The sequence below is a fragment of the Gorilla gorilla genome, chromosome 5 (assembly GCF_029281585.2).
Source record: "Gorilla gorilla gorilla isolate KB3781 chromosome 5, NHGRI_mGorGor1-v2.1_pri, whole genome shotgun sequence".
Taxonomy (NCBI): Eukaryota; Metazoa; Chordata; class Mammalia; order Primates; family Hominidae; genus Gorilla; species Gorilla gorilla.
In genome coordinates, this window is record NC_073229.2 from 121,369,230 (window position 1) to 121,394,567 (window position 25,338).

General features: G+C 36.3%; 1 protein-coding gene across 6 annotated transcripts in view; it reads right to left on the reverse strand.

Annotated features, from left to right (window-relative positions):
- The window catches only part of MMS22L (MMS22 like, DNA repair protein), a 137,223-nt gene that overhangs the window by 75,469 nt on the left and 36,416 nt on the right, over nucleotides 1-25,338 (reverse strand). For all 6 annotated transcript variants that reach the window (XM_019028661.4, XM_055392004.2, XM_055392002.2 and 3 more), the window contains 4 exons: nucleotides 25,106-25,168; nucleotides 11,892-12,011; nucleotides 9,451-9,677; nucleotides 6,893-7,402 (listed from right to left, as the gene is read on the reverse strand). In XM_019028661.4, the coding sequence (XP_018884206.3) occupies nucleotides 6,893-7,402; nucleotides 9,451-9,677; nucleotides 11,892-12,011; nucleotides 25,106-25,168 (920 nt within the window). The remainder of the gene's footprint in view (nucleotides 1-6,892; nucleotides 7,403-9,450; nucleotides 9,678-11,891; nucleotides 12,012-25,105; nucleotides 25,169-25,338) is intronic.

Below are 25,338 nucleotides of genomic sequence, written 5' to 3' on the forward strand. Positions count from 1 at the left end.
TCAAAAGTATCATTTCTATTTTTCCTGAAATATTATATAAATTATTTGGCATACAGCAGCCCCTCAAGTGAACAGTTCCTCTTGTACCTCCTTTTTTGCCTAGGCAATCCCCAGTTCTCTTACAGAAGCAAAGAAAAACCAAAAATCTTTGGGGAGAATAAATAATACCATACCAATAAAACTACTGAGCATAAAAATATTTGAAGAGAATAATAAACAGTTTTTCTCTACATGCTCATACACAAACACTTCAAATGTCAAAACAGTTATAAAACAAGCAGATGATCTTCTAGCCTTATAGGGAGAGAAAAAAGGAATTTAAAAATATATATATTTTCAAAATGTATTTTGAAGCCAGGGAAAATAACCTTAATCTTTGAAGAAGTTGTAGTTCAGCACACAGCATCTCAAAAAGGTAATTATCGCTTTTGAACTATTTCTTAGTCTCAGTATTTAGCATTTTAGGCAAGTTCTCAACTGCCTTTAGACATCTTTGAAACTAGTCTCTTGTTTAATATAAAATAGGATGTCAGTTGATCAATATCCATTTGGCTTAAATTCATAAGTCCACAACCTCCCTTAAGTGGCAGAACAAACAGGTACAAATCCTGAAAATTTATTGTTTCTTTTTAAACTCCAAATGGTATTTGCAGATGCCAAAAGGCATTTTGAAATCACTCACCCTTACTTCAGTAAAAATGAAAAAGGGGGATGGGGAGGGAGGGAGAATCTCATGAGGCCTTGTATGTCAAGTTTTTGCCCAGAGCTAATTTTCATAGCTGTGTTATAAAACCCCGAAAATGGAGGTTTATAATGGAAATGCTGACAGACCCTCAACTATAGCAGCATGAATGGATATAATTAAAGGAAAGCTTTTGGCTACACCTAACTCCACAAATGAAAGACTGCCATTTTTATATTAACCTCAAATAACAGCAAGTGAGAACTTAAAATGTGATTCCAGAGAGGTAATGTGAAATGTTAAAGATGACTGCTAAAACTATTTGACATTCGAAGTTTTAAACATAGGCATTTAGTTAACATAACCAAGTCAGTATTTTCATAATGCTACTTAATCAGCAATAAAGAATGCTCTGGTGAGCCATCAGCTCCAGTTAGCAGAAAGAAGCATATGAAGTTATTATTTCTTAACAGCCTAGAGGGAACTGCTTTTCTCTTTAATCAGTGATCTTAGATCCTTCCTACCTATAATTTCTCTGTCATACAGTTATAAAACTATTACCCAGTTCAACACACACACACGCACACACTTTACACACACATTTTTGCAAGGACTGGTACCTATTCCCACCTGAATTTGAAAACAGAAGAGATGGCTAAGGTAAAGTATTTCATTATTTCCCTTGTCAGAGATGCAGCCAGGAATAAATATGATCAATCTATATAATCCATCTTCCTTACCTAAACCCAAATTCAAATAACTTAGCTCTGCTCTTAACTAAAGGGGGCGGCGAGCTTATGCTTTAATTTTTAACAACTATCCAAAATGTTTTTGACCTAATAGTATTAACAGTATATGGCATATCTAAAAAACTACTATCAAAAAATCTTGAATGAAGTTCCAGATTTGGGGTTAAGAAATTAGGAATACATCTCCATAACTGAATACCTAAATAACTTTTTCTTGTTTCCTGTCCAACTCTTCTTCCCTTCTTTCTTTATTTTTAAGGTAAACAATCCTGAATGATCTCTTGGGCCCATCTCCAATAAATCCCAAACTAAAGGCTGGACTGCCTTGATAATATTTGCCTTGGAAATGCTAAAAATTGATGGGATAAAATGAACCTATCCAAGTCACAGTTCCTTTTATTACACACAGTAATCTGTTTGCAAATTACTAAAGTATGTTAGTACCTAAAATACAACAGCATTAATAAAGACTTGCATATTGCTGCACTGTTTTTATTCATACATTGACCTTATACTTGTATCTGTTAAAACTGCTGATTTGGGCAATATAAGCTGAACATGATTTGATGGGTTTTTTATGGCAATTGTTTTCAATCATAGTTGATAGCATAAGACAAAACCAAAACAGACATTTGTGAAAGGAATCAAATGTTATCAACATAAACATCTGATCCTTTTTGCACAGGCTAATCCTGAAGGCCAATAGCACAACCCCCTATCACCTACTCACACTCCAGAGGACAGCAAACTACAAATTGAATCCAGGTGCAGTTAAAAGAAACTCTTCCTATCAATGTAAACTTAACTTCACTTTATATAATTGTCAGTCTTCATCATCCTTTTTTGATTTCTACCTCTGTACTTCTGAATAGTGTCCCATAGACTAACAGATACATCATAACTCACAATATATTTGCAAGAAATATTTTTCTAACACTCCTGAAATAACTTTGGCTTTAACGCTAAAGGATTTCTACTAAATTGAATTTAAGGAGCAAAAATTTGTTTTTATCGCAAGAAGTGAAATTTAGAGGGTTGGAATAGTGCTAAAAAATCAAAGACAAATTATTATAAATAAAATGTGATATACTTGTCTCCACACCTCTCAAATCATTTTTTCCAACTGACTCATTTAAAAAAAAAAAAAACTTACAAAATAAAAAGAAAGTAATCAAAAGTCCCCAATAAGCAACTACCCTTTTTTTTGTAGCAAAAACAAAATGTAAAAGCACTCAGAATTATACAAATAGTGGTAATAATTTCAGGTTTGCAAATAAGTTTGCAGATTTCATTCATTCAATTATCTCTAATCTTTTTTTTTTTTTAATGTAGTGGTATGGTTAGTTTTGGTTTAGTTATCTGTAAACTTATAAAGACAGTATAAGCCATTCAGGTGATGGTTACACTAAAAGCCCAAATTTTACCACTACACAATATATGCATGTAACAAAACTGCACTTGTAACCTCTAAACCTGTAAAAATAAAAAGAAAAGAAAATTAAGTAAGTTAATTAAAAATATAATGTAAGAAGGCAGCTGTGGTATAGTTGGTTAAGAGTCTGAGTGCCAGTTCTGAAATTTAAATGTGTTATTTTAGATGAGCCACAAAAAAGTCTCTGTTTCCATTTTTTTCACCTATAAATAGGGATGGCAGGATTAGTAAAGAATAAAGAAGACAGTATTTATAAGCATTAAATCTTTCAAGAATATAAGAATTATTCTTGTTTCTAGTTACTATTTTTAAAGAATTACATACCAAGAAAAGTTCCAGTTAGGAGATTCAAGATAAGATGAAGTTGGTGAATGAATGTGAAATAGAGAAAAGAGTTCCTCTCTTTTTTGCTTTCTTTGTATTTTTATTTTTAATGTCTATTCAGCCTTCAAATTAAGTCTAATTCGCCTATTACCAAGCTTCAACTGACACTGTTAACAAACTTCTGTGTTTCATTTCTTACCTTTTTTTTTTTCTTTTTGAGACGGAGTCGTGCAGTGGCGTGATCTCGGCTTACTGCAACCACCACCTCCCGGGTTCAAGCAATTCTCCTGCCTCAGCCTCCTGAGTGTCTGGGATTACAGGCACACACCACCATGCCCATAACTTTTGTATTTTTAGTAGTGACGGCGTTTCACCATGTTGGCCAGGCTGGTCTCGAAGTATTTTTTTTTTTTTTTTTTGAGACCCAGTCTCGCTCTGTCACACAGGCTGGAGTGCAGTGGCACGATCTTGGCTCACTGCAAGCTCCGCCTCCCGGGTTCAGGCCATTCTCCTGACTCAGCCTCTCGAGTAGCTGGGACTACAGGCACCCGCCACCACGCCCGATTAATTTTTTGTATTTGTAGTAGAGACGGGGTTTCACCCTGTTAGCCAGGATGGTCTCATCTCCTGACCTCGTGATCCGCCCACCTCGGCCTCCCAAAGTGCTGGGATTATAGGCCTAAGCCACCACGCCCAGCCTTATTTCTTATCTTAGAATGCTTTTCTAAATACACTCCATACAATGATCTAAAAATGAGAATGGAAGCTTTTTCATACATTATCAGTGAGAGTAAAAACTGGTACAATGGGTTTTTTTGGTATGAAATTTGGTAACATCTATTCACATTTAAAATGCACATACACCAATTCATTCTTAAGAATTAATCTATAGGTATACTTCCACAAGTACACAGAAATACATTTACAAAGATGTTAAATAAACATAAACTGGTAAACAATACACATTTCCATTATTAGCAACTGGATAAAGTTTGGCACATCTATATAATGAGACAGTAAATAGTCATTTAACAGAATTAGGTAGGTTTTCATGTTTTAACATGAAAAGCTGTTCAGGAAATATTAAATAAAACAAGGAATTTGCAAAACAAAGATCATCTATTTTGTGTTTTAAATATACGGCTGGGCACAGTGGCTCATGCCTGTAATCCCAGCACTTTGGGAGGCTGAAGCGGGTGGATCACCTGAGGTCAGGAATTTGAGATCAGCCTGGCCAACATGGTGAAATCCTGCTTCTATTAAAACATAAAAATTAGCTGTGCGTGGTAGTGTGTGCCTATAATCCCAACTACTCAGGATGCTGAGGCAGGAGAATTGCTTGAGCCCAGGAGGCGGAGTTTGCAGTGAGCCGAGATGGCGCCATTGCACTCCAGCCTGGGTGCACAGAGTGAAATTCCGTCTCAAAATACATATGTATATATTCTATATACACATATGTATACATTCTTTATACATATATGTATATATATAAAAATACATATATAGTGTGTGTATATATATGTATGTAGGTAGGAAGGAGATATCTGGAAGGTTCTATAGAAACCATTTTATTTCTATGGATTAGAACTAGAGCAATGTATCTCAACCTTAGCACTGCTGAAGATGGGCGACATAATTCTTTGTTGTAGGAGTTGTCTTGAGCACTGTAGAGTGTTTAGCAGCATTTCTGACCTCACCAGTGCTGTTCCCCTAGTTGTGACAACCAAAAATGTCTCCAGGCATCCAAATGTTCCCTGGGGGACAACTCACTCCCAGTTGAGAACTACTGAACTAGAGAATGAAGAAGTGAAGCTGAGGAGACAGATTTACTTGTCACTTTATATCTCTTTCGTCCCCCATTTGTACAATGATAATATATTACACAAACAATATAAAGATAATTTTAACAAAAACCAAAAAGATTGCCAGAAATTTTTAATTAACACATTAAATTTAAAGTACTTGTAGGATACGAACCTATGAGGAAAAAAAAAAACTATGTAAGAAGCAATATAATTGTTAAAAAGAATTAAAAAGGACTTATCTATTTTCAGAAAAGGCAGAAAGATATATGGATTCTGCTACTTTTTTCCCCATGACTGCCTCTTCTGAAGATGCCCATACTCTTTCTTCCTTTCTTATTCCTATGCTCTGACATCTTTTGGAGACTATAGTTCTCCATGACCAGGATGGCTTAGACCAACACCCTCCTCTTCCTTCTTGTTTTGTATATTCAGACAGATATATAGAGACAAACCAAAACTGATATTAGAAACATAAAAATTTCTAATTTTCCCAAGAAGCACAGGGAATCACTTAACATTTATTTAAAAACTGAAGAAATAAAACAAAGTTGGCATTTGGAAGAAGTATAAAACCTGCCATGAAAACACAGCATAGAATAAAGAAAATTAAGCTAGTAATAGAAATAAATTTGATAATAAATAAATTCCCAAAATTTGGAAATCTTGCCAAGCTTATGCACCTCTGAAAAACAGATGCAACATTTGTAATACGATATTAGGAGGAGGGAAGCAGTCTGTTTATCTTTGGACATGATTTCAAATACAATCATTTTCTGTGACAGTGAGTAACTATACTGAGTGGTAGTATTTAACTTCTTAAGAACATGTACTTCAAAGGTAAAACTGCTATGTGAAAAGGGCCTAAAGGCAATAAATATCATAACCATTGTTCTTATCCACATCAAGTTTGTGTCTGAGTGTATTTAACATATCTGCATAATTTAAGTGGATCTGAAAAACAATAAGTTTTGTATAGGTGATTGGTATTATTAATAGAATTATCTATGTTAATTTCAGAGCAAACTGGTTTATTTCAAAGAATTTGATGCAGCTAAGGCTATGACTTTGCTGCAAAAATTTAAAGAAAGTCACTTTTAAAAAATGGTGTAATGTGACCAAAACTTCCTTATGGGCACAAAATTACAAATGCTTCAGTAAAAGCCACCTCAGACATGAGCTCATGATCTTGCTCAGAATATCTGTAACGTATCTCTGGGTAATAATACACTTTTCTGAGAGGTAGCAGGGGAAGGAAGGGCTAAGAGAAAGCATGGCTCTCAGACTGCACCAGAGCTGCTCTTGACTTTAGTTCTGCATCTTGTGTTTGCATATAAGCTTTCTTTTGAAAAGCTATTGTTTGAAAAACAGCTTGAAAACTACAGGTTGAGCCTCACTAATCTGAAAATTCAAAATCCAAAATGCCCCAAAATTCAAAACTTTTTGAGTGCCAACATGACACTACCAGTGGAAAATTGGATCTGGCCTCATGCGATGGGTTGCAGTCAAAACTTTGCTTCATGCACAAAATTATTCAAAATGTTGCATAAAATTACATTCAGCCTATGTGTATAAGATGTATATGAAACATAACTGAATTTTATGTTTAGACTTGGGTCCCCTCCTCAAAATATCTCATTATGCATATGCAAATATTCCAAAATCTAAACAAATCCAAAATTCAAAACACTTCTAGTCCCAAGCTTTTCATATAATAGCATTTTAGTACACGGATATATTCAACCTGTACTGATTTATGCCCATGTAGTAGAAAACTAAATCCTTCCTTACATTTGGATTTCATGTGAATTTGTATATATGTGTATATATAACTTTAATATAAAATCGACATAAGTAATTATATAAAACAAATCATAAATTAGCATATGACTGAAAACCATACCTGATTCTGGCCAGAACAGCTTGTAGAAAGCTCAATACTGTCCTAAGTTCAGATTCTCGACATGCTCGCAGAAGCATACTAAATCCATCATTAAGCAGTTTTTCATGGGAAGGATACAAGCAATAGCTGGTCTCAAACACTTCTTGAACACCATCAATGTATATGGAAAGAAGTGTCCAGATAGTCTGTCTCTGTACCATTTCCTCATTCTTAGACACCAAGAATTCCTTTGCTTTCTCCCGGAAAGCACATGAAAATTTCTCAGCCAAAACACCGATGTCCAGATTTTTCTGGGCATACATCAAGAGGAAGGCCATGTGACCCTTCCAAATGAGGGCTCTCTGAGACGTTACAAAAGCAGGCTTGAGGAAATTCAGGAGGTCTAAAACATGACTTGCAACATCTTCTACCTCTGCAACAGCTGCTAACAGTAGAAAAAGGCTAAAAAAGTTCTGTAGACCAACTTCAGTTAGTTCTTCCATTCTTTTTTGATGGAATTTTGAATATACTCTGTAAAACATTAAAAAATGCTTTAATAAAATTGTTTCATTCACAAAAATCTGTATCTCTTAAAAGAAAATTTGTTTCAATACTCATAACAATCTCATTACATTTTAAGCTAATTCTTCATTTTGATGCTGCCTTGTCACTTTTTTTACTTAGAAAACACATAATGGCCCTACCTTGAAATTTCCCAATGATGCAGCAAATCACCTGTAAGTGAATCAAAGGATTCAATGGCTTTCCCCAAAGGAAAGTAGAAATGTTTTCATATAGTACATGGCTTTTCCTTTTATTCAAGTCCCCCATCACCTTTCTTATTTTGATTAGTAAATAAGAAAGAATATATAATCTTTTAAATACAATTTGATATGCTTTTACAGAGATCTTAACAGGACAATTTTATGTAACAATTTTCCTTAAACTCTTTTCTCCCTGCACCCCCTCACAAACACTTGCTCTTATTTTACTTATACCTTAAGACAATGCAAGGCGTTTGAAAAATTCTTTGTAGCCATCTGCAAAGAACTATGCATTTAAAAATCTCCCATCAATACTATTTAATACAATAGCTGACAAAATAGTACAATAGATAATAATATAGTTAATAGTTGACATTCTTTTCTTTCATCAATTAAGGGGTTAGAATTGAAAACAATTCATCTGAATTCCTACTTACGAATTAAGTTGTTGTTGGTTTTTTGTTTTTTTGAGACGGAGTCTCACTCTGTTGCCCAGGCTGGAGTACAGTGGCGCAATTTAGGCTCACTGCAGCCTCCACCTCCCAGTTTCAAGTTATTCTCCTGCCCCAGCCTCCTGAGTAGCTGGGATTGCAGGCACGCACCACCATGCTTGGCTATTCTTTTTTTTTTTTTTTTTTTTTTTTTTTAGTAGAGACAGAGTTTCACCATGTTGTCCACGCTGGTCTCAAACTCCTGATCTCAAGTGATACGCCCACCTCAGCCTCCCAAAATGCTGGGATTACAGGTGTGAGCCACCACACCTGGCCTTAAGTTTTGCAACTTCTATAACTGGCTTATTCAGGACAGAAATGAGTAATGCTCATGAGAGTTAAATGTTTATAAATACTTAAAAGCTGACAAACTCTTAAAAGTAAAAATCTGTTTAATTATTTTTGTATTGTCTACTACTATCCCCACTATAGTGCTTGACATATAGTATGTGTCTAATAAACAGACTTGTTATTGAATAAATTCCAATGACTTGTTATTGAATAAATTCCAATGACTTCTTTTAGCCATAAAGTTCTGAGTATTATGTCTTCCATAAAATTGCTTAAGATTCAAAAACAAACTGTCAAATAGAACAAAATAAAAAAAACTGTTTAAGCCATGTGATTCTTGTAGATTTAATAAAGAAGCTGCCATTTAAAACAGTATATGATAAATAAAATATCCAAACCATATCACCATACCCTTATAAGAATTACTCACTGTGGGACTCAAACAGGAATTTCATTAAGTGATTCTTGAGAAGTCCCTACCTAGTATTCTCTTCCCTGAGAGGTCTCAACAAATAATCTGAGCAAGTGGTAGATGGTGGTGTACTGCACAAAGAAGGCTAAGAAAAGAGCTAATATAGGCAAAGGAAGTAGAAAAAAGAAAGACAATTTAAAAGTATACTCATTGAACAAGCAAAACTCTCAAAAGAGACAGAGAAAACAATGGACTAATGTGACCAAAGTTTATTTTATCAGAAATGAAAACAGCATAGTTCCCAAATGAGAACATTAGTTATCTGGTTCTACTATACTGTGGTCAGTTCTCATTTAAAAAACAAAACAACCAAAAAAACCAGTGCTTGTGAACTGCTGGGCTCAAAGAACACAAAAGTTTTATATGTTGAAACTATTACCTACCAACGTACAACTTGAAGATGTGTGTTTCTATCACTTTTAATCAAATGCATATAATGGATTACCTAGTAACATTATAACTAATTAAGACTCTAATCCCAAGTAAACATAACAAAATACAAATAGTAACACCTATCCAAAGATATCAGTGCACACTCATGACAGAAGATACTGCATATACCTTCCTTTGACTTGTTTCCAAGGATGAGGGCCATTGCTCTTCATTGCCTTTTTAACAACTTTTGCCAGAATACAAAGAAAAATAGTAAAACTACTGCTGGATTTATATAGCTCCTGATCTTGTTTATCGCAACAGCAAGTCTTCACCATTTCAAGCATAGACAAGGGTGACTTCATGGTATTAGCAAGGCCTTTAAAAGGAAGCCAAGAAATACTGAAGGAACTATTCTAAAAGGTGGGAAAAAAGATAGAAAACAATTATTAGTCTCTTAGTAAATAAAATGGTAAGCTGCAAATCCCAGTTAGTTGGTTCATCAAAAGTCTGACTCATCTTAATCACAAAAACTACATGAACACGATTCCCTAAAATAAAAATTCCATGAAAGTACAGAGCATCAAGAGGTGTCCAAATTTTGGATTGTCCCCCAAATGTGTTTTTAACAGTTGATTTGTCCAAATTAGGATACAAACAAGATCCATACATTGCATTCAGTGATATGCATGGCACTGTGGGCTCTTTTATTCTTTAAGTTTCCCAATGTTTTTGTTATACCACTTGTTTTTAATATCAGGTCATTTGTTGTATAAAATTTCCCATGTTCTAAATTTAGCTGCTTGTATGGCTCTAGTGTTACTTAATCTTTTATCCCTTCCTTTTTCTGTAAATTGGTGGCTATATCTAGAGGTTTCATCAGATTCATGTTGACTTTTTTGACAAGAATCTTTCATCAGTAGTACTAAGTAGTTCCTATTGCATTTAGTAAAAAGGCACATAAGTTCTGACTTTTTGTGATGTTAAAACTGGTCAGGTTATCAGCCTGGTCCACCCATTTTAGTGGTCCCACAAGCCTTTTACTTAACAGTTTTAGTAGCATTGATGATCATTGCCCAGATGCCTTATTTCATTAAATGTACAAAATGGTGACTTCTAATTCTATCATGTTTTCTTAATTAACTCATGAGAAATCTGATTACTCTAAAATATAGTTTGTATTTTCTTTACAGTTTTCAGAATTAGGTGTTTCTTTTTCCAGAGTAACTTTTTACAAAGAAGCATAAACTCAGAGATTTAAACATATTTAATATGTTTTAATCTATTGCAGTCATTATTCTTTCTTATGCTCAAATTTTCCCATTTTCTGGGCAATGAACGTTCCTTCAGGTTGGCTCCTGTGTCCTTCTGACATGACTCTAGCTTAATTTGATACCTTTCCTGCTTTCTGGTATGACAAGACACCCTAGACTCACCCTGGACTCTTCCTGCCTCAAGACTACAATCAGTCATTTCTCCAACTAGCCTAAAATCATGCTTCAGAGAAGGGCATTTTTCTAATTTTTTAATAAGCTCCATTATCCACAAATCCAAACGTTATTTACTTGTAAATCTTCCATTACCATTTTCTATTTTGATTGAGAGGTTCACTAATTATTTACCCCAAACCCAAAACATCCCAAATTTCCTTTCTATACACAAAGTATAAATCCTTTAAATGTACCTTTAAAATTTTAATCTTCCAAACTAATCCTCTCCTTTCTAAATATATTGTCCCTATTTCAGTTCTCAGCCATGGTATCATTTGCTCATACAACTACAATAAACCACTAAGTTGTCTGTACCCAATTCATTTACACCACTTTCAGAAAAAAAAAAAAAAAAAAGCTTTCTCAAACACATACCTAAGTCACATCCTCGCTATTTAGTGTCTCCTGAATAAACCAGAATTAACTGTACATTATCTTCAACCCTTCATAGCCTAGCCCCAGACTGCCTTCTCTAGTCTCCTATCTTCGGTCTCTCCATAGTTATCCGAGGCCTATAATTCAGAACTATTTAACATGGTAGGAATAGACCATTCTTTCTCATACCTCCATGTATTTGTCCATATTGTTCATTCTGCCTGGATCCCTTTTTCTTCTGTTCTTAGAAAATTCTACTCATTCCCAAAGCCAAGTTCAAAAATTATGACCTCATGAAGTCTTCCACAAATACAGATACCGGGTTAGATACCCCCTCCTCTGGAGTTCCACAATTATAACTTTTTTCCCACAATGTATGTATACCCACCCACTAGTAGCCTATAAGCTACTCAAATGCCAGGATTGTTTCTTACTCAGGACAGCAGTGCCTGTTCAATGTGTCATGAGCAATCAATTATTATTAGAAACATTTATAAATGAAGATTTTATAAATATCTGATACATTTTAGCTACTTTGTTTACCCTTGCTCTCAAGAGAAAAAGGATACCAAATGCTGTCTCCCTTATGACAAAGCTCTACAATGTTAAAGATAAAACTATTCATGAGCTACTCCAATCTACTCTGAAAAAAATTAACTTTTTAAGAAAAATCCATAACTATTCATAATTAAACCATAAAGACATTCCTCAAATATGTACAAATTTTTAAAATTCCTGGAGCAAATTCATATTCTATTCACTCACCAGGTTCTTACTATAATATTCCCATAAAATGGTAACAATTGCAATGTTTGGCTCCCAGAAATCACAAAGTGTCAAACAACAGTGAAGATACATTCGTAATTGTTCTTCTAGAATGACACCCTAAAAAATAAACTGAAGTTATGAGAAGGTAAATGGGCTCTGGTAATATAAACATTTTCACTTGATATTGTGCTGTATAACCTGCAGCTAAAAAGAAAATAAATATGTGTCACCCAATCATACCCATTCTCATATGCAGACTAGGTCTAAATCAACATAACACATACTTCCAAAAACATGTTTAAAACACCACTAACACATTCAGATAACAGAAATCACATAACTCGACTTTTAATTCAATTATTTAAAAATTACAGGTGTTTCATAATTGAATGGTACTGGAAACCCAGAAACCAGAAAAGGAACCCAAACCAGAAAGAAGTGGCAAAAATGATGTAATGATTAAGATGTACACAAATTCAGAGTGCTTGGTCATACTTAAGTACTTGGTCAAATCTTTTTATAGGATTATAGGAGTTGTTCTTTCTAAAACCAAAGGATTGTCAGAGTACATCTATTTTAACCTTTTAGGAGATAACAGGAGGAAAAGGAAGTAGAAAAAACATAGATGCTTTTTCTTTGACGATATAGCCATGCACATATTTTTAAAATAACACACTGAATTCCAATCATTCAACAATTGTATTTAAAACTTACCACATACTAGGCACTGTTTTAACGTACTAGGCATAGGACAACAAGTAAGTCAGAGATAGCACATGTACTGGTAGAGCTTACATTTTTGGAAAGAAAAGAAAAGGACACTAAAACAAGATAAATTTGAACAGAAATAACTGCTGTGAAAATGAAACAAAGCAAAGTAATGTGGCAAAGTAATTGGTAAAGGATAAGCATCATTATTTTATTAGCTGCTATGAATGGAAAAGCCTTTTGAAGGGCTGCAGTTGAACTACATGATTAAATGAAAGTCAATAAAGACTTGGAAGAAAAACATTCAAGGCAGAGAAAATGAGTGGAAAGTTCCTCAATTATTAGTAGGCTTGGTATTATAAAATTCCAGACAGGAAGACATCATATCTCATTTGAGGCTTTACTGGTCTTGGTAAGAAATTTGGATTGTATTTTAAATATGTTGGGAAGCTACTGGAAGAGAGTAAGCACAGAAGTGACATGATATGATTGTTTCAAAAACACTGCTCTGGATTACACATAAAGAGTGAATAGAGGGGATAAGAAGAGATGCAGGGAGACCAGGTAGGACGCGATTGTGCGAAACTATAAGACTGAAACTTTAAAGATATGTTTGGAAAAAGATTCAGTGGGATTTGCTGGTAAATTACATTAAAGTATGAAAGAAAGAAGTTTCAGGTTTTGGCATAAGGAAATAGGTCAATGGTGCTATTTCCTGAAATGGCAAAGACTAAAGGAAGAACTTATGAGGTGAGTGTCCAGGGTATACAAGTAGAGCTATTAAGCAGACAATCTGACCTATGGGTCTAGAGTTAAGGGATTAAAGTCAGAGTTGTTGACATAAATTTGGGTCAATGATAAAAGGATCCATAACTGAGAGCCATTTGATATTACAACATTTTCATATGAAGCAAGTGGAGAATATATGCAAAAACAAGTGGTCAATGAATTAAAAAGGAAACCAGGCATTGCGGATGCCAAAAGAAGTACTTCAGAAAAACGACAATGGTGAACAGGATTGACCTCTGCTCAGAGGTTACAAAAAGAAGAAATAAGAACCCTTGGAAGAAACAATATGGAAGTCATTGACGGCCTTCCCAGAGCAGTTTGGGGCTTGATGAAGACTATGATGAAGAAGCTCAACTATGGATGGCTGAGGACATCTAGGAGGTGAGGAAGTAAATATTTAAGTGAAAATACATAAACAATAAAGTCCTTGAACAGGTGAGAAGAGTTAAGATCCAGTGCACGAGGGAAGGAATTAGCTCTTGATAGAAAGTGACACTTCTAACATAAAAGAATAGTCTGAGAGGCTGAATATGAAGCAGATGTGTTGGGAGATTTAAAGCTGTAAAGATAGGAATTCTTAACTGACCAATTCTATTTTTCAATGATTTATGAGGCAAGATGTTAACCCGAATGGATTGGAGAAGAGTACGCATTAAATTTTATGTCAAAGAGAAGTTCTGGGCCAGGCACGGTGGTTCACACCTATAATCCCAGCACTTTGGGAGACCGAGCTGGGTGGATCACCTGAGGTCAGGAGTTTAAGACCAGCCTGGCCAACATGGCGAAACCCCATCTCTACTAAAAAATACAAAAATTAGCTGGACGAGATGGCAGGCACCTATAATCCCAGCTACTCGGGAGGCCAAAGCAGGAAAATCGCTTGAACCCAGGAGGAGCCAGAGGTTGCAGTGAGCCGAGACTGCCATTGCACTGGGAGACACAGTGACACTCTTTCTCCAAAAAAAAAAAAGAGAGAAGTTCTGAAGTAAGTCATTAAGTCATTTTGGAGAGCAGAAAAGCAAACATTCTAGAGCTGATGGCCATTTGAGATTATGATCAACAATTTAAAGTCAATCATCTTAGTAAAAATGAATGTATGATTTTCTCTCACAATATTCAGTTGTGGGTGGTGTGGGAGATAGGAGAGAAAGAATGGCTTTTTCATGGTTAAAACAAGTTAAGGGCTATGGAATTAAAGATGTTTCTTATGGAGTAATGCCCAAATGTAATATGCCTAAATTTGATTGTTCAAAATTAAGATAAGACATTCTTTTAAAAAGGACTAAAGCAGAGATTAAGGCCGGGCACGGTGGCTCACACCTGTAATCCCAGCACTTTGGGAGGCCAAGGAGGGCGGATCACGAGGTCAGGAGATCGAGACCATCCTGGCTAACACGGTGAAACCCCGTCTCTACTAAAAATACAAAAATTTAGCTGGGCGTGGTGGTGGGTGCCTGTAGTCCCAGCTACTCAGAAGGCTGAGGTAGGAGAATGGCAAGAACCTGGGAGGCGAAGCTTGCAGTGAGCCCAAATAGCGCCACTGCACTCCAGCCTGGGTGACAGAGCGAGACTCCGCCTCAGAAAAAAAAAAAAAAAAAGGACTAAAGCAGAGATTAGAAGCAGGCATATTCATTTAATGGACTTATTGGAATATTCATTAAAAATAATTGGTTGTGTACATTGTTTAAGAAACAAAGTGAGGAAATGGAAGAGGACAGAAAAATGAAAAGGTCAACAGTAATGGGCAAAGTGAAAAGAAAAATGAAAAGTGAAAAGCTGTAGAGTATAACCATGGGAGGAGGTAGATAAGGCAAGTAAAAGAAAATCTAATAAGAAGTGAGGCTATTAAGAAATTGAAAGGACAGTTCGATTATACCCAATAACGTCAGGGTGACTAGCAGAAATAGTGTACAGGTAAAGAACAACACAGTGATCTTGGTACAAAACCTTTTCAATGAATGAAGAGTGACCCAAATATGGGTAAAAAACTGCAATGCACAATTTTTTTTGGACAAGGCCTTAACTCTTTATTCATTATTTAAAATACACTTCAAACTACAAGTTCTCCAGAAAACTTCCTAACTCCCCTACTAGATAAGTGGCCTTTCTTTACGCTTTTATGGCACACTAGGCATACCTACATCATCATACTTACCTTGTTAAGTTTAATGTTTATCTGCTTTCAAGTGTCTAAGAGCTCTCTGAAAGATAGAATAATACCCACATGGTATATACGCCATGGTGCCTGTTTCACCAAAGAGCCTCATGAATAAAACTGAGATCTGGGTTCTGATGCTCCTTCCCAACAAGTGGAGTTATGGCTTAGGGAAAGACATTTAGCTTCTCTAATAAACAATTAAGCTTATTTAACCAAAGAAGGCAAGGTTCTGTCCATCACTAATATCCTCTAATTTTATTATGAAAATATTAAACTAGATCCAGGTTCATATTGATTCCTATGGCACACTACTGAATTGAAATAAAGCATACTAATTTTATCATGTTTATAAGGTAAAAAAGTAGGTTATGTTATCAAAGTTCATATTGAAGGGTTTTATTTAACATCTGAAATTCATTTTACCATGTAAAATCCAGAAAAACATATTTAAACTATAAAAAATATACAAAGTTTGGGAAAAGCAAAAGTATGAATGCTAGGTACCAAACAGTGGAGTTAAACATATATGAAAATTCAAATCTCAGTTCTGCCATTTCCTAAGCTAGCTGTGTGAACCTGGACAAGTTCTTCAAACATTCTGGGCCTCAGTCTGTAAAAGTATAAAATGGAAACAGAAATATCACTACACACGACTGTCATAAGTATTAAGTGAAGGTATGTGCAGTAAGTGTTAAGCAGAGTGCTTGCATAGGGATAGCTATCGTTTTGTCATCTGCAGGAGAGAAATGTACTTTAGATCAATGTTACTCTTTTGATGATCAAATAATAAATGCAACAGGGTCATAGTATTGTTCCTAAAGATGATACATATCAATTTTGTCAGTTTTAAGCAAACCCTACCTAATCACAGAGATTTGATTAAAGACATGTAATTCCATGCCCTCTGATTAAAGATTGTTTTTAATAAGCCATAAGGCCTGTGGGCCTCTTTTCCACAAAGCCTTAAACCTGACTGGCTCAAGGAGTACTACTCACCTCCCACATTTTCAGAAGCCCTTATGGGCTCTCAGCGTCTCATCTCCTGTGTGTGTGTATGTGTGTTTGAGTGTATCAGACGGGGAGAGAATATGAGCTATTTAATGAATATTCCAATAAGTCCATTAAATGAATATGCCAGCTTCTAATCTCTGCTTTAGTCCTTTTCTAAAGAATGTCTTATCTTTATTTTGAACAATCAAATGTACGCATATTAATTTGGGCATACTACATAGGTCAAATCTTTAATTGGACTAATAAGGAGCACATTCACTCTTTTAGCTCTTTTTTTGAGACGGAGTCTCGCTCTGTCACCCAGGCTGGAGTGCAGTGGCGCGATCTCGGCTCACTGCAAGCTCCGCCTCCCGGGTTCACGCCATTCTCCTGCCTCAGCCTCCCGAGTAGCTGGGACTACAGGCGCCCGCCACCGTGCCCGGCTAATTTTTTGTATATTTAGTAGAGACGGGGTTTCACCGTGTTAGCCAGGATGGTCTCGATCTCCTGACCTCGTGATCCTCCCTCCTCGGCCTCCCAAAGTGCTGGGATTACAGGCGTGAGCCACCGCACCCGGCTAGCTTAGTTATTACATAGAAATGGCAATTTAACGGCCGGGCGCGGTGGCTCACGCCTGTAATCACAGCACTTTGGGAGGCCGAGGCGGCCGGATCACGAGGTCAGGAGACCGAGACCGTCCTGGCTAACACGGTGAAACCCCGTCTCCACTAAAAATACAAAAAAATTAGCCGGGCACAGTGGCGGGCGCCTGTAGTCCCAGCTACTTGGGAGGCTGAGGCAGGAGAATGGCGTGAAGCCGGGAGGCAGAGCTTGCAGTGAGCCGAGATAGCGCCACTGCACTCCGGCCTAGGCGAAAGAGCGAGACTCCGTCTCAAAAAAAAAAAAAAGAAAAAAGAAATGGCAATTTAACAACTGGTTATTATATATAATTTAACAAAGACTCATTTATTTATGCATAACTAACCTACCTATCAGAAACCATCACAAGAAGAAAATTTATTCACAGTCTAAACAGTAACTGTTACCATAAGTTTGCCTAATTGGATTTATTTTTAGGAGAGAATAGAGTTGGGCTTCAATATCCCAGTTACGATCCTTCTACTCAAGAAACACTGATTTTTAGTTAGTTATTTAAAGACTATTGTCCCACATTATTTAGATCTAATCACATTCTGAGTTGGTTCTACTCCTGGACTCTCCAAATTAATGTGTTTAAAAAATCAAAATAATTTTTTAAAATCAGGCTTACTTTTTAAATACCCTTCCATAACCTTTATAAAACTAAAAATTACTTCTGTGATCTCAGAAAACAATGAGGCTTTTCAAAAGCAGGCAGCAAAAGATGAAAAATCTTTCTCATATGAAAACAATAATGCTGTTCCCAAAGGTAGAACACACATTTACAATTAGCATTCACAAATATTAAATAGGATTACCTCTAAAAAATTGTACTTAAGTAAGTAAAATTGAGCAATATATGTTCTCTTTACTAAAGTAAAACTCCACCTCTGTTTCTGGCAGATCCTCTCTAGGTAGAAAAAAGAATTCGAAATATTTGCTTGATTAAAGCTGTAGTGGTCGGTTGGGTGCGGTAGCTCCTATCTGTAATCCCAAGCACTTTTGGAAGCTGAGGCAGGAGGATTCCTTGAGGCCAATAATTCAAGATCAGCCTGGGAAACACAGCAAGATCCGTCTATAAAATGAAGATATTAGCCAGACATGGTGGCATGCACCTGTCCTAATGACTCGGGAGAAGGAGGCAGAAGAAGTGCTTGAGCTCAGGAGTTCAAGGTTATAGTGAGCTATAACCACACCACTGTACTCCAATCCAGCCTGGGTGACAGTGAAAAACTCTGTCTCTTTAAACAAAAAATAAAAACAAAAAGTATAATGAAGTGTACACTAATTTTATTTGAAGGCTGCTGTATATTTGGAAGATTTTTATTTTGTTTAAATACAGCAAACGGACTCTTTCACCACTGTCACTGTTGGAGATCAAGTCAAAGTACATGACCATGGTCAGATTTCAATTTATCTCAATGGGAGGAAAATAGATATAATCAAACTGACAGTTCTATCCAAATATATTATTCTTTACAACTACCTACTACTGCTCCCACAAAATTGGTTTCCAGAAATCCAACACATAGTCCTATACTACTTATAGAATATAATTTGATACAATCGAGGAACACTAAAACTGAAGGAATAGCAGAGAACCACAGAACTACTTCATAAATATTATAATCGCCTCTTTTCCCATAGGAAAGATATTTTGACTTTATGCTAGACCTAAATTCATAGAGCATGCTTCTTAGATTAGTCATATTATTCCTACTTCTAGGATGACTAACTCATCCTGGTTTGCTCAGATGTTTCCTGGTTTCACACTGAAACTCTGGGCCATGCAAACCAGGATAGGATGGCTGGTCACCTGACCTACTTTTTTCCCCACAACCAATAGTCTTTGGGGAACAGGTGGTGTTTGGTTACATGAATAAGTTCTTTAGTGGTGATTTCTAAGGTTTCGGTGCACCCATCACCTGAGCAATATACACTGTACCCAAAGTATGGTCTTTTTTTTTTTTTTTTTTGAGACAGAGTTTTGCTCTTGTCACCTAGGCTATAGTGCAATGGCGCGATCTTGGCTCACTGAAACCTCTGCCTCCCAGGTTCAAGCGATTCTCCTGCCTCAGCCTCCTGAGAAGATGAGATTACAGGCACATGCCACTACACCCGGCTAATTTTTGTATTTTTAGTAGAGAGAGAGTTTCACCATGTTGGCCAGGCTGGTCTTGAACTCCTGACCTCAGGTGATCCACCTGCTTTGGCCTCCCAAAGTGCTGGGATTACAGGCGTGAGCCACCACACCCGGCCTGTACCCAAAGTATAGTCTTTTATCCCTCACCCTACTCCCACCATTCCCCTCAGGCCCTCAAAGTCCATTATATCATGCTTACACCTTTGTGTCCTCATAGCTTACCTCCAAGTTAAAAACGAGAACATATGTTGGTTACTTTTCCATTCCTGAGTGTTGTCACTAAGAATAATGGTCTCCACTCAATCCAGGTTCCTGCAAATACCATTATTTCATTCCTTTTTAAGGCTGAGTAGTATTCCATGTTCTATATATAAGAAGTTTTCTCTATCCACTCATTGATTGATGGGTATTGGGCTGGTTCCATATTTTTGCAATTGCAAATTGTGCTGCTATAAACATGCATGTGCAAGTGTTTCATAATGCTTCTTTTCATCTGGAGAGACACCTAGCCATGGCACTGATAGATCAAATGTTAGATCTTCTTTTAGTTCTCTAAGGAATATCCATAATGTTTTCCACAGTGTTTGTACTAGTTTACATTCCCACCAGCAACGTGTTTCCTTTTCACCAAATCCACACCAACATCTATTATTTTTTTTATTTTTAAATTATGGCCATTCTTGTAGGAGTAAGGTGGTGTTGCATTGTGGTTTTGATTTGCATTTCCCTGATCATTAGTGATGCTGAGCATTTTTTCATCTGTTTCTTGGCCATTTACATATCTTCTTTTGAGTATTGCCTATTCATGTCCTTAGCCCACTTATGGATGGGATTTGGGTTTGGTTTATTCTTGTTTCTCTAGTTCCTTGAAGTGTGACCTTAGACTGTCTATTTGTGCTCTTTTAGACTTTTTGATGTAGGCATTTAACGCTATGAACTTTCCTCTTAGCACTGCTTTTGCTGTACCTCAGAGGTTTTGATAGGTTGTGTCACTATTACCATTCAGTTCAAAGGATTTTTAAATTTCTATTTTGATTTCATTATTGACCTAAAGATCATTCAGAAGCAGATTATTTAATTTCCACGTATTTGTATAGTTTTCAAGGTTCATTTTGGAATTCATTTCCAATTTTATTCCACTGTGGTCTTGGAGAGTACTTGATATAATTTCAATTTTTTAAAAATTATTGAGACTTGTGGCCTATCATATGGTCTATCTTGGAGAATGTTCCATGTGCTGGTGAAGAGAATGTATATTCTGCAGTTTGAGTAGAATGTTCTGTAAATATCTGTTAAGTCCATTTGTTCTAGGGTATAGTTTAAATCCATTGTTTCTTTGTTGACTTTCTGGCTTGATGACCTGACTAGTGTTGTCAGTAGAGTATTGAAGTCCCCCACTATTATTGTGTTGCCATCTATCTCATTTCTTAGGTCTAGTAATTATTTTATAAATTTGGGAGCTCCAGTGTTAGTTGTGTATGTTCCCTATTTAGGATTGTGATATTCTTCTGTTGGATACTTTTATCATTACATAATGTCCCTCTGTCTTTTCAAACTGTTGTTGCTTTAAAATCTGTTTTGTCTGACACAAGAATAGCTACATCTGCTCACTTTTGGGGTCCATTTGAATGGACTATCTTTTTCCACCCCATTACCTTAAGTTATGTGAGTCCTTATGTGTTAAGTCTCTTGGAGACAGCAGATACTTGGTTGGTGAATTTTTATCCATTCTGCCCTTCTATATCTTTTAAGTGACACATTTAGGTCATTTACATACAACGTTAGTATTGAGATGTAAGGTACTATTCTATTCACTGTGGTAGTTGTTGCCTGAATGCCCTTTTTCATTGTGTTATTGTTTGATAGGCCCTGTGAGATTTATGCTTTAAAGAGGTTTGTTTGGTATATTTTGAGGTTCAAGATTTAGGTCTCCTTTCAGCAGTTCTTATAGTGCTGGCTTGGTAGTGGCAAATTCTCTTAGCATTTGTTTGTCTGAAAAATACTTTATATCTTTCCTTCATTTATGAAGCTTAGTTTCACTGGATACAACATTCTTGGATGATAATTTTGTTTAAGGATGCCAAAGATAGGACTCAAATCCCTTCTAGCTTGTATTCCGCTAAAATAGCTGCTGTTAATTTGATAGGTTTTCCTTTGTAGGTTACCTGATGCTTTCTGCCTCACAGCTCTTAAGATTCTTTCCTTTGTCTTCACTTTAGGTAACCTGATGACTATGTGCCTAAGGTGACTATCTTTTTTGTGATGTTTCCCAGGTGTTCTTTGAGCTTCTTGTATTTGGATGTCTAGATCTCTAGCAATGCCAGTGAAGTTTTCCTAGATGATTCCCTCAAATAAGTTTTCCAAACTTTTAGATTTCTCTTCTTCTTCAGGAACACCAATTATTCTTAGGTTTGGTCACTTAACATAATCCCAATATTCTTGGAGGTTTTGTTCATTTTTAAAAAAAATTCCTTTTTCTTTGTCTTTCTCGGATTGGATTAATTTGAAAACCTTGTCTTCAAGCTCTGATGCTCTTTCTTCTACTTGTTCGATTCTATTGTTGAAACTTCTCAGTGCATTTTGCATTTCTCTAAATGTGTCTTTCATTTCCAGAAGTTGTGATTGTTTTTTATTTATGATATATATTTCTCTGGAGATCTTTTCATGCATATTTTTAAATTTCTTTAATCTGGTTTTCACATTTCTCTGTTGCCTCCTTAAGTAACGTAAGAATCGACCTTTAGAACTCTTTTTCTAGTAATTCAGAGATTTCTTCTTGGTTTGGATTAATGGCTGGTGAGCTAGTGTGATCTTGTGGGGGTGATAAAGAACCTTGTTTTGTCCTATTACCAGAATTGTTTTTCTGGGTCCTTCTCATCTGGATAGACCATATCCAGAGGAAAGATCTGAGATCCAAGGACTAATGTTCTTTTGTACTGCAGGGTGATCCCTTGATGTGCTGTTCTCCGCCTTCCTGAGAGCCAGACTGCAGTGATTGTTATTGCTCTTCTGGGTCTAGCCACCCAGCAGAGCTACTGGGGTCTGGGCTGGTACTGGGGTGGGGGGTGTCTGCAAAGAGTCCTGTGATGTGATCTATCTTCAGGTCTCTCAGCCGTGGATACCACCACCTGCTCTGGTGGAGGTAGCAGGGGAGTGAAATGGACTCTGTGAGGATCCTTGGTTGCAGTTTTGTTTAGTACATTGGTTTTCCTGAATGCTGGTTATGCTAGCAGTGAAGTTGTCATGTGGACAGACTCAGGACCTCTGGTTAAACAGGATGTTACAGGTAATGAAATTAGATGTTGTTTTCTCCTTCCTTGGTGCAGGGTTGTTCTGTTATGAGTTGCCGTAATGGCTTGAGTTGGTTGGCCTCCAGCCAGGAGGTGGCACTTTCAAGAGGGCATCAGCTGTGGTACTACAGGGGGGACATAAACTTGCCCTGAAATCACCTGCATAAGTATTCAGGTTTCTCAGGTGATGGATGGGGCCATGGAGCTCCCATGAGTTTATGTTTTCTATCTTCGGCTACCAGGTGGGTAGAGAAAGACTGTTGATAGTTAATACTGAGTGTCAACTTGACTGGACTGAAGAATGCAGTATTGATCCTGGGTGTGTCTGTGAGGGTGCTGCCAAAGCAGATTAACATTTGAGTCAGTGGGCTGGGAAAAGCAGACCCACCCTTAATCTAAGTGGGCACAATCTAATCAGCTGTCAGCTCGGCCAGAATAAAGAGCAGGCAGAAGAACATGAAAAGACTGGACTGGCTTAGTCTCCCATCCTGCATTTTTCTCCCGTGCTGGATGCTTCCTGCTCTCAAACATTGGACACCAAGTTCTTCAGCTTTGAGACCTGGACTGGATTCCTTGCTCCTCAGCTTGCAGGTGGCCTATTGCAGGACCTTGTGATCATGTGAGTTAATACTCCTTAATAAACTCCCATATATATTAGTTCTGTCCCTCTAGAGAACCCTAATACAAACCATAAGATGGGGGAATGGTTAGGCATGTCTGAGCTCAGACTCTCCTTGGGCAGGGCTTGATGCAACCACTGTGGAGTGGGTATGGGCGGGGGCAGTTCTCAGGGCTACGAAATTATGTTCGAAGGGGAATTACGGCTGCCTCTGCTGCTTCATACAGGTCTCCAGAGAAGTGGGGGAAAGCTGGCAGTGGCAGGCCTCACCCAGCTCCCATGCAGCCAGCAAGGTCACTCTCACTCCCACTATGCTCCCCCAACAGCCAACAGAGCTGAATTTATATCCAGGCCTCTGGTGTGCAGGGCTGAGATCTATGTAAATATATATAATATATATATTTACCCATATAAACCTTTAAAGCGTCCTAAGAAATATTCTGTAACTTAAAACCAGCTGAGTGCAAAACCATAAATTCATACACTGTTAGAGCTGAAAGGGAGTTTAAAAATTATTAAATACAACAGAAACATGGGTCAATGAGAAAGAAATTTAAAGAACACAAGCAGTTACAACTTAATTGAAAATTAAACCCCTAGTTACTGACTCAGATTCAGTAACTCCCAACAGAATAATAATGTTATCCAGACTTTACTGAAATTCTTTGGATTTGGTTAAAGCATTAAGACTGAATTAGTAACTGATACAAATGACAATGGCCACTGTAATATGCATCTTATTTCACAACCACTTTTTAGTAATTCCCTTCATTCTGAAATAAAAAATATACATAAAAAACTTTTTAAGTTACTAAATCAATATGTTCTCAAAAAAAATGAGGACAACCAATGAATATGATATAGGACAAAATACAATAAACAAAACCTTTTACAGGGATTATGGGAAAGATTATAAAAAGATAATAGATTTGTTTCTGATCCAATTTATGTATGCAGAATTCTTTGGCATTCTAAGCTAAAATTTTTAGTTCATAATTATGTGATTCATACTATAACTAAATGCCTTTATGTTTCCTAAAAAAGTAAGAGTTAATGCAGATAATGGTAAAGGAAAATTTCAAGCAATTAAAATGTTTTCCAAAGACATAGCTACTACAAACACACACACACACACACACACACGTATAAAGCAATATTATACTACAATATTTTTTATTCCTCTTCAAGTTTTAAATAATCTTTATTTCTTAAAAGAAAAATATTTCCCAAATTCCAAAATATTCTTTAATTCTCCATAAACTCTTACAAAAATGATAACATATTACAAAACTTTACAGGGCTTCCATACAATATGTTTAAAAATGTGATGAACAGCATGTTTAAAACTATTTTAAAAGGAGGTCAAGTCTGACCTCTAGGCCATGAAGCACTACATTAACAGCTCTGCAGAAAGAAAAATGATAAGGTATGAAATGAATGCTCAGAAACTAGGACCTTATCAGTTAGAATATGATTCAAGCCTGTAAGACAAATTGCTCAGCAAGGCAAGTCACCTTCCTGCTGTGATGAGGATATAGCTGAATTTTCAATGCCAATGACTATCTCCCTCATTGTGTCACCTAGTTTGATATCATACATTCAAGGAATGGCATACAGTTCTGAAGCATCTACCACTTATTTTGAATACATTTTGTCAAAGTCATCAACTAGGATATTATTGTCCTTTAACTGACAACTTAGTGTTAAAAATCTTTAAAGAATAATCACTAAAAGAAACTACTGTGAGTTAACCCTTCAAAGCATGAAAGTTATTTGTTATCTGAATCATTTTAACAGCTTGCTTGGTTTTAAAAATAAAATTTGTAACATAAAAATTAAGCAAAATCCACAAACTGTCTTACTTTCATTGCATACCTGAACACTGATGGACTTTTTCAGCAGTTCTTCTACAAAGTTCCAATTTGATTCCACTTTTCTCTAGAAAGGGAGAAAATAGTAGTGCATCAAAATTATTGCTCTTGATTATGCCTATATTTAAAATTAGGGTATAGCAAATTAAGTGTGCAGTACATTTTCCTCTATCATTCAGCATAAATGTGATTTCTTGAATTTCTAATATTCCTTTGGTAAAGAGTTAACAAACTTGG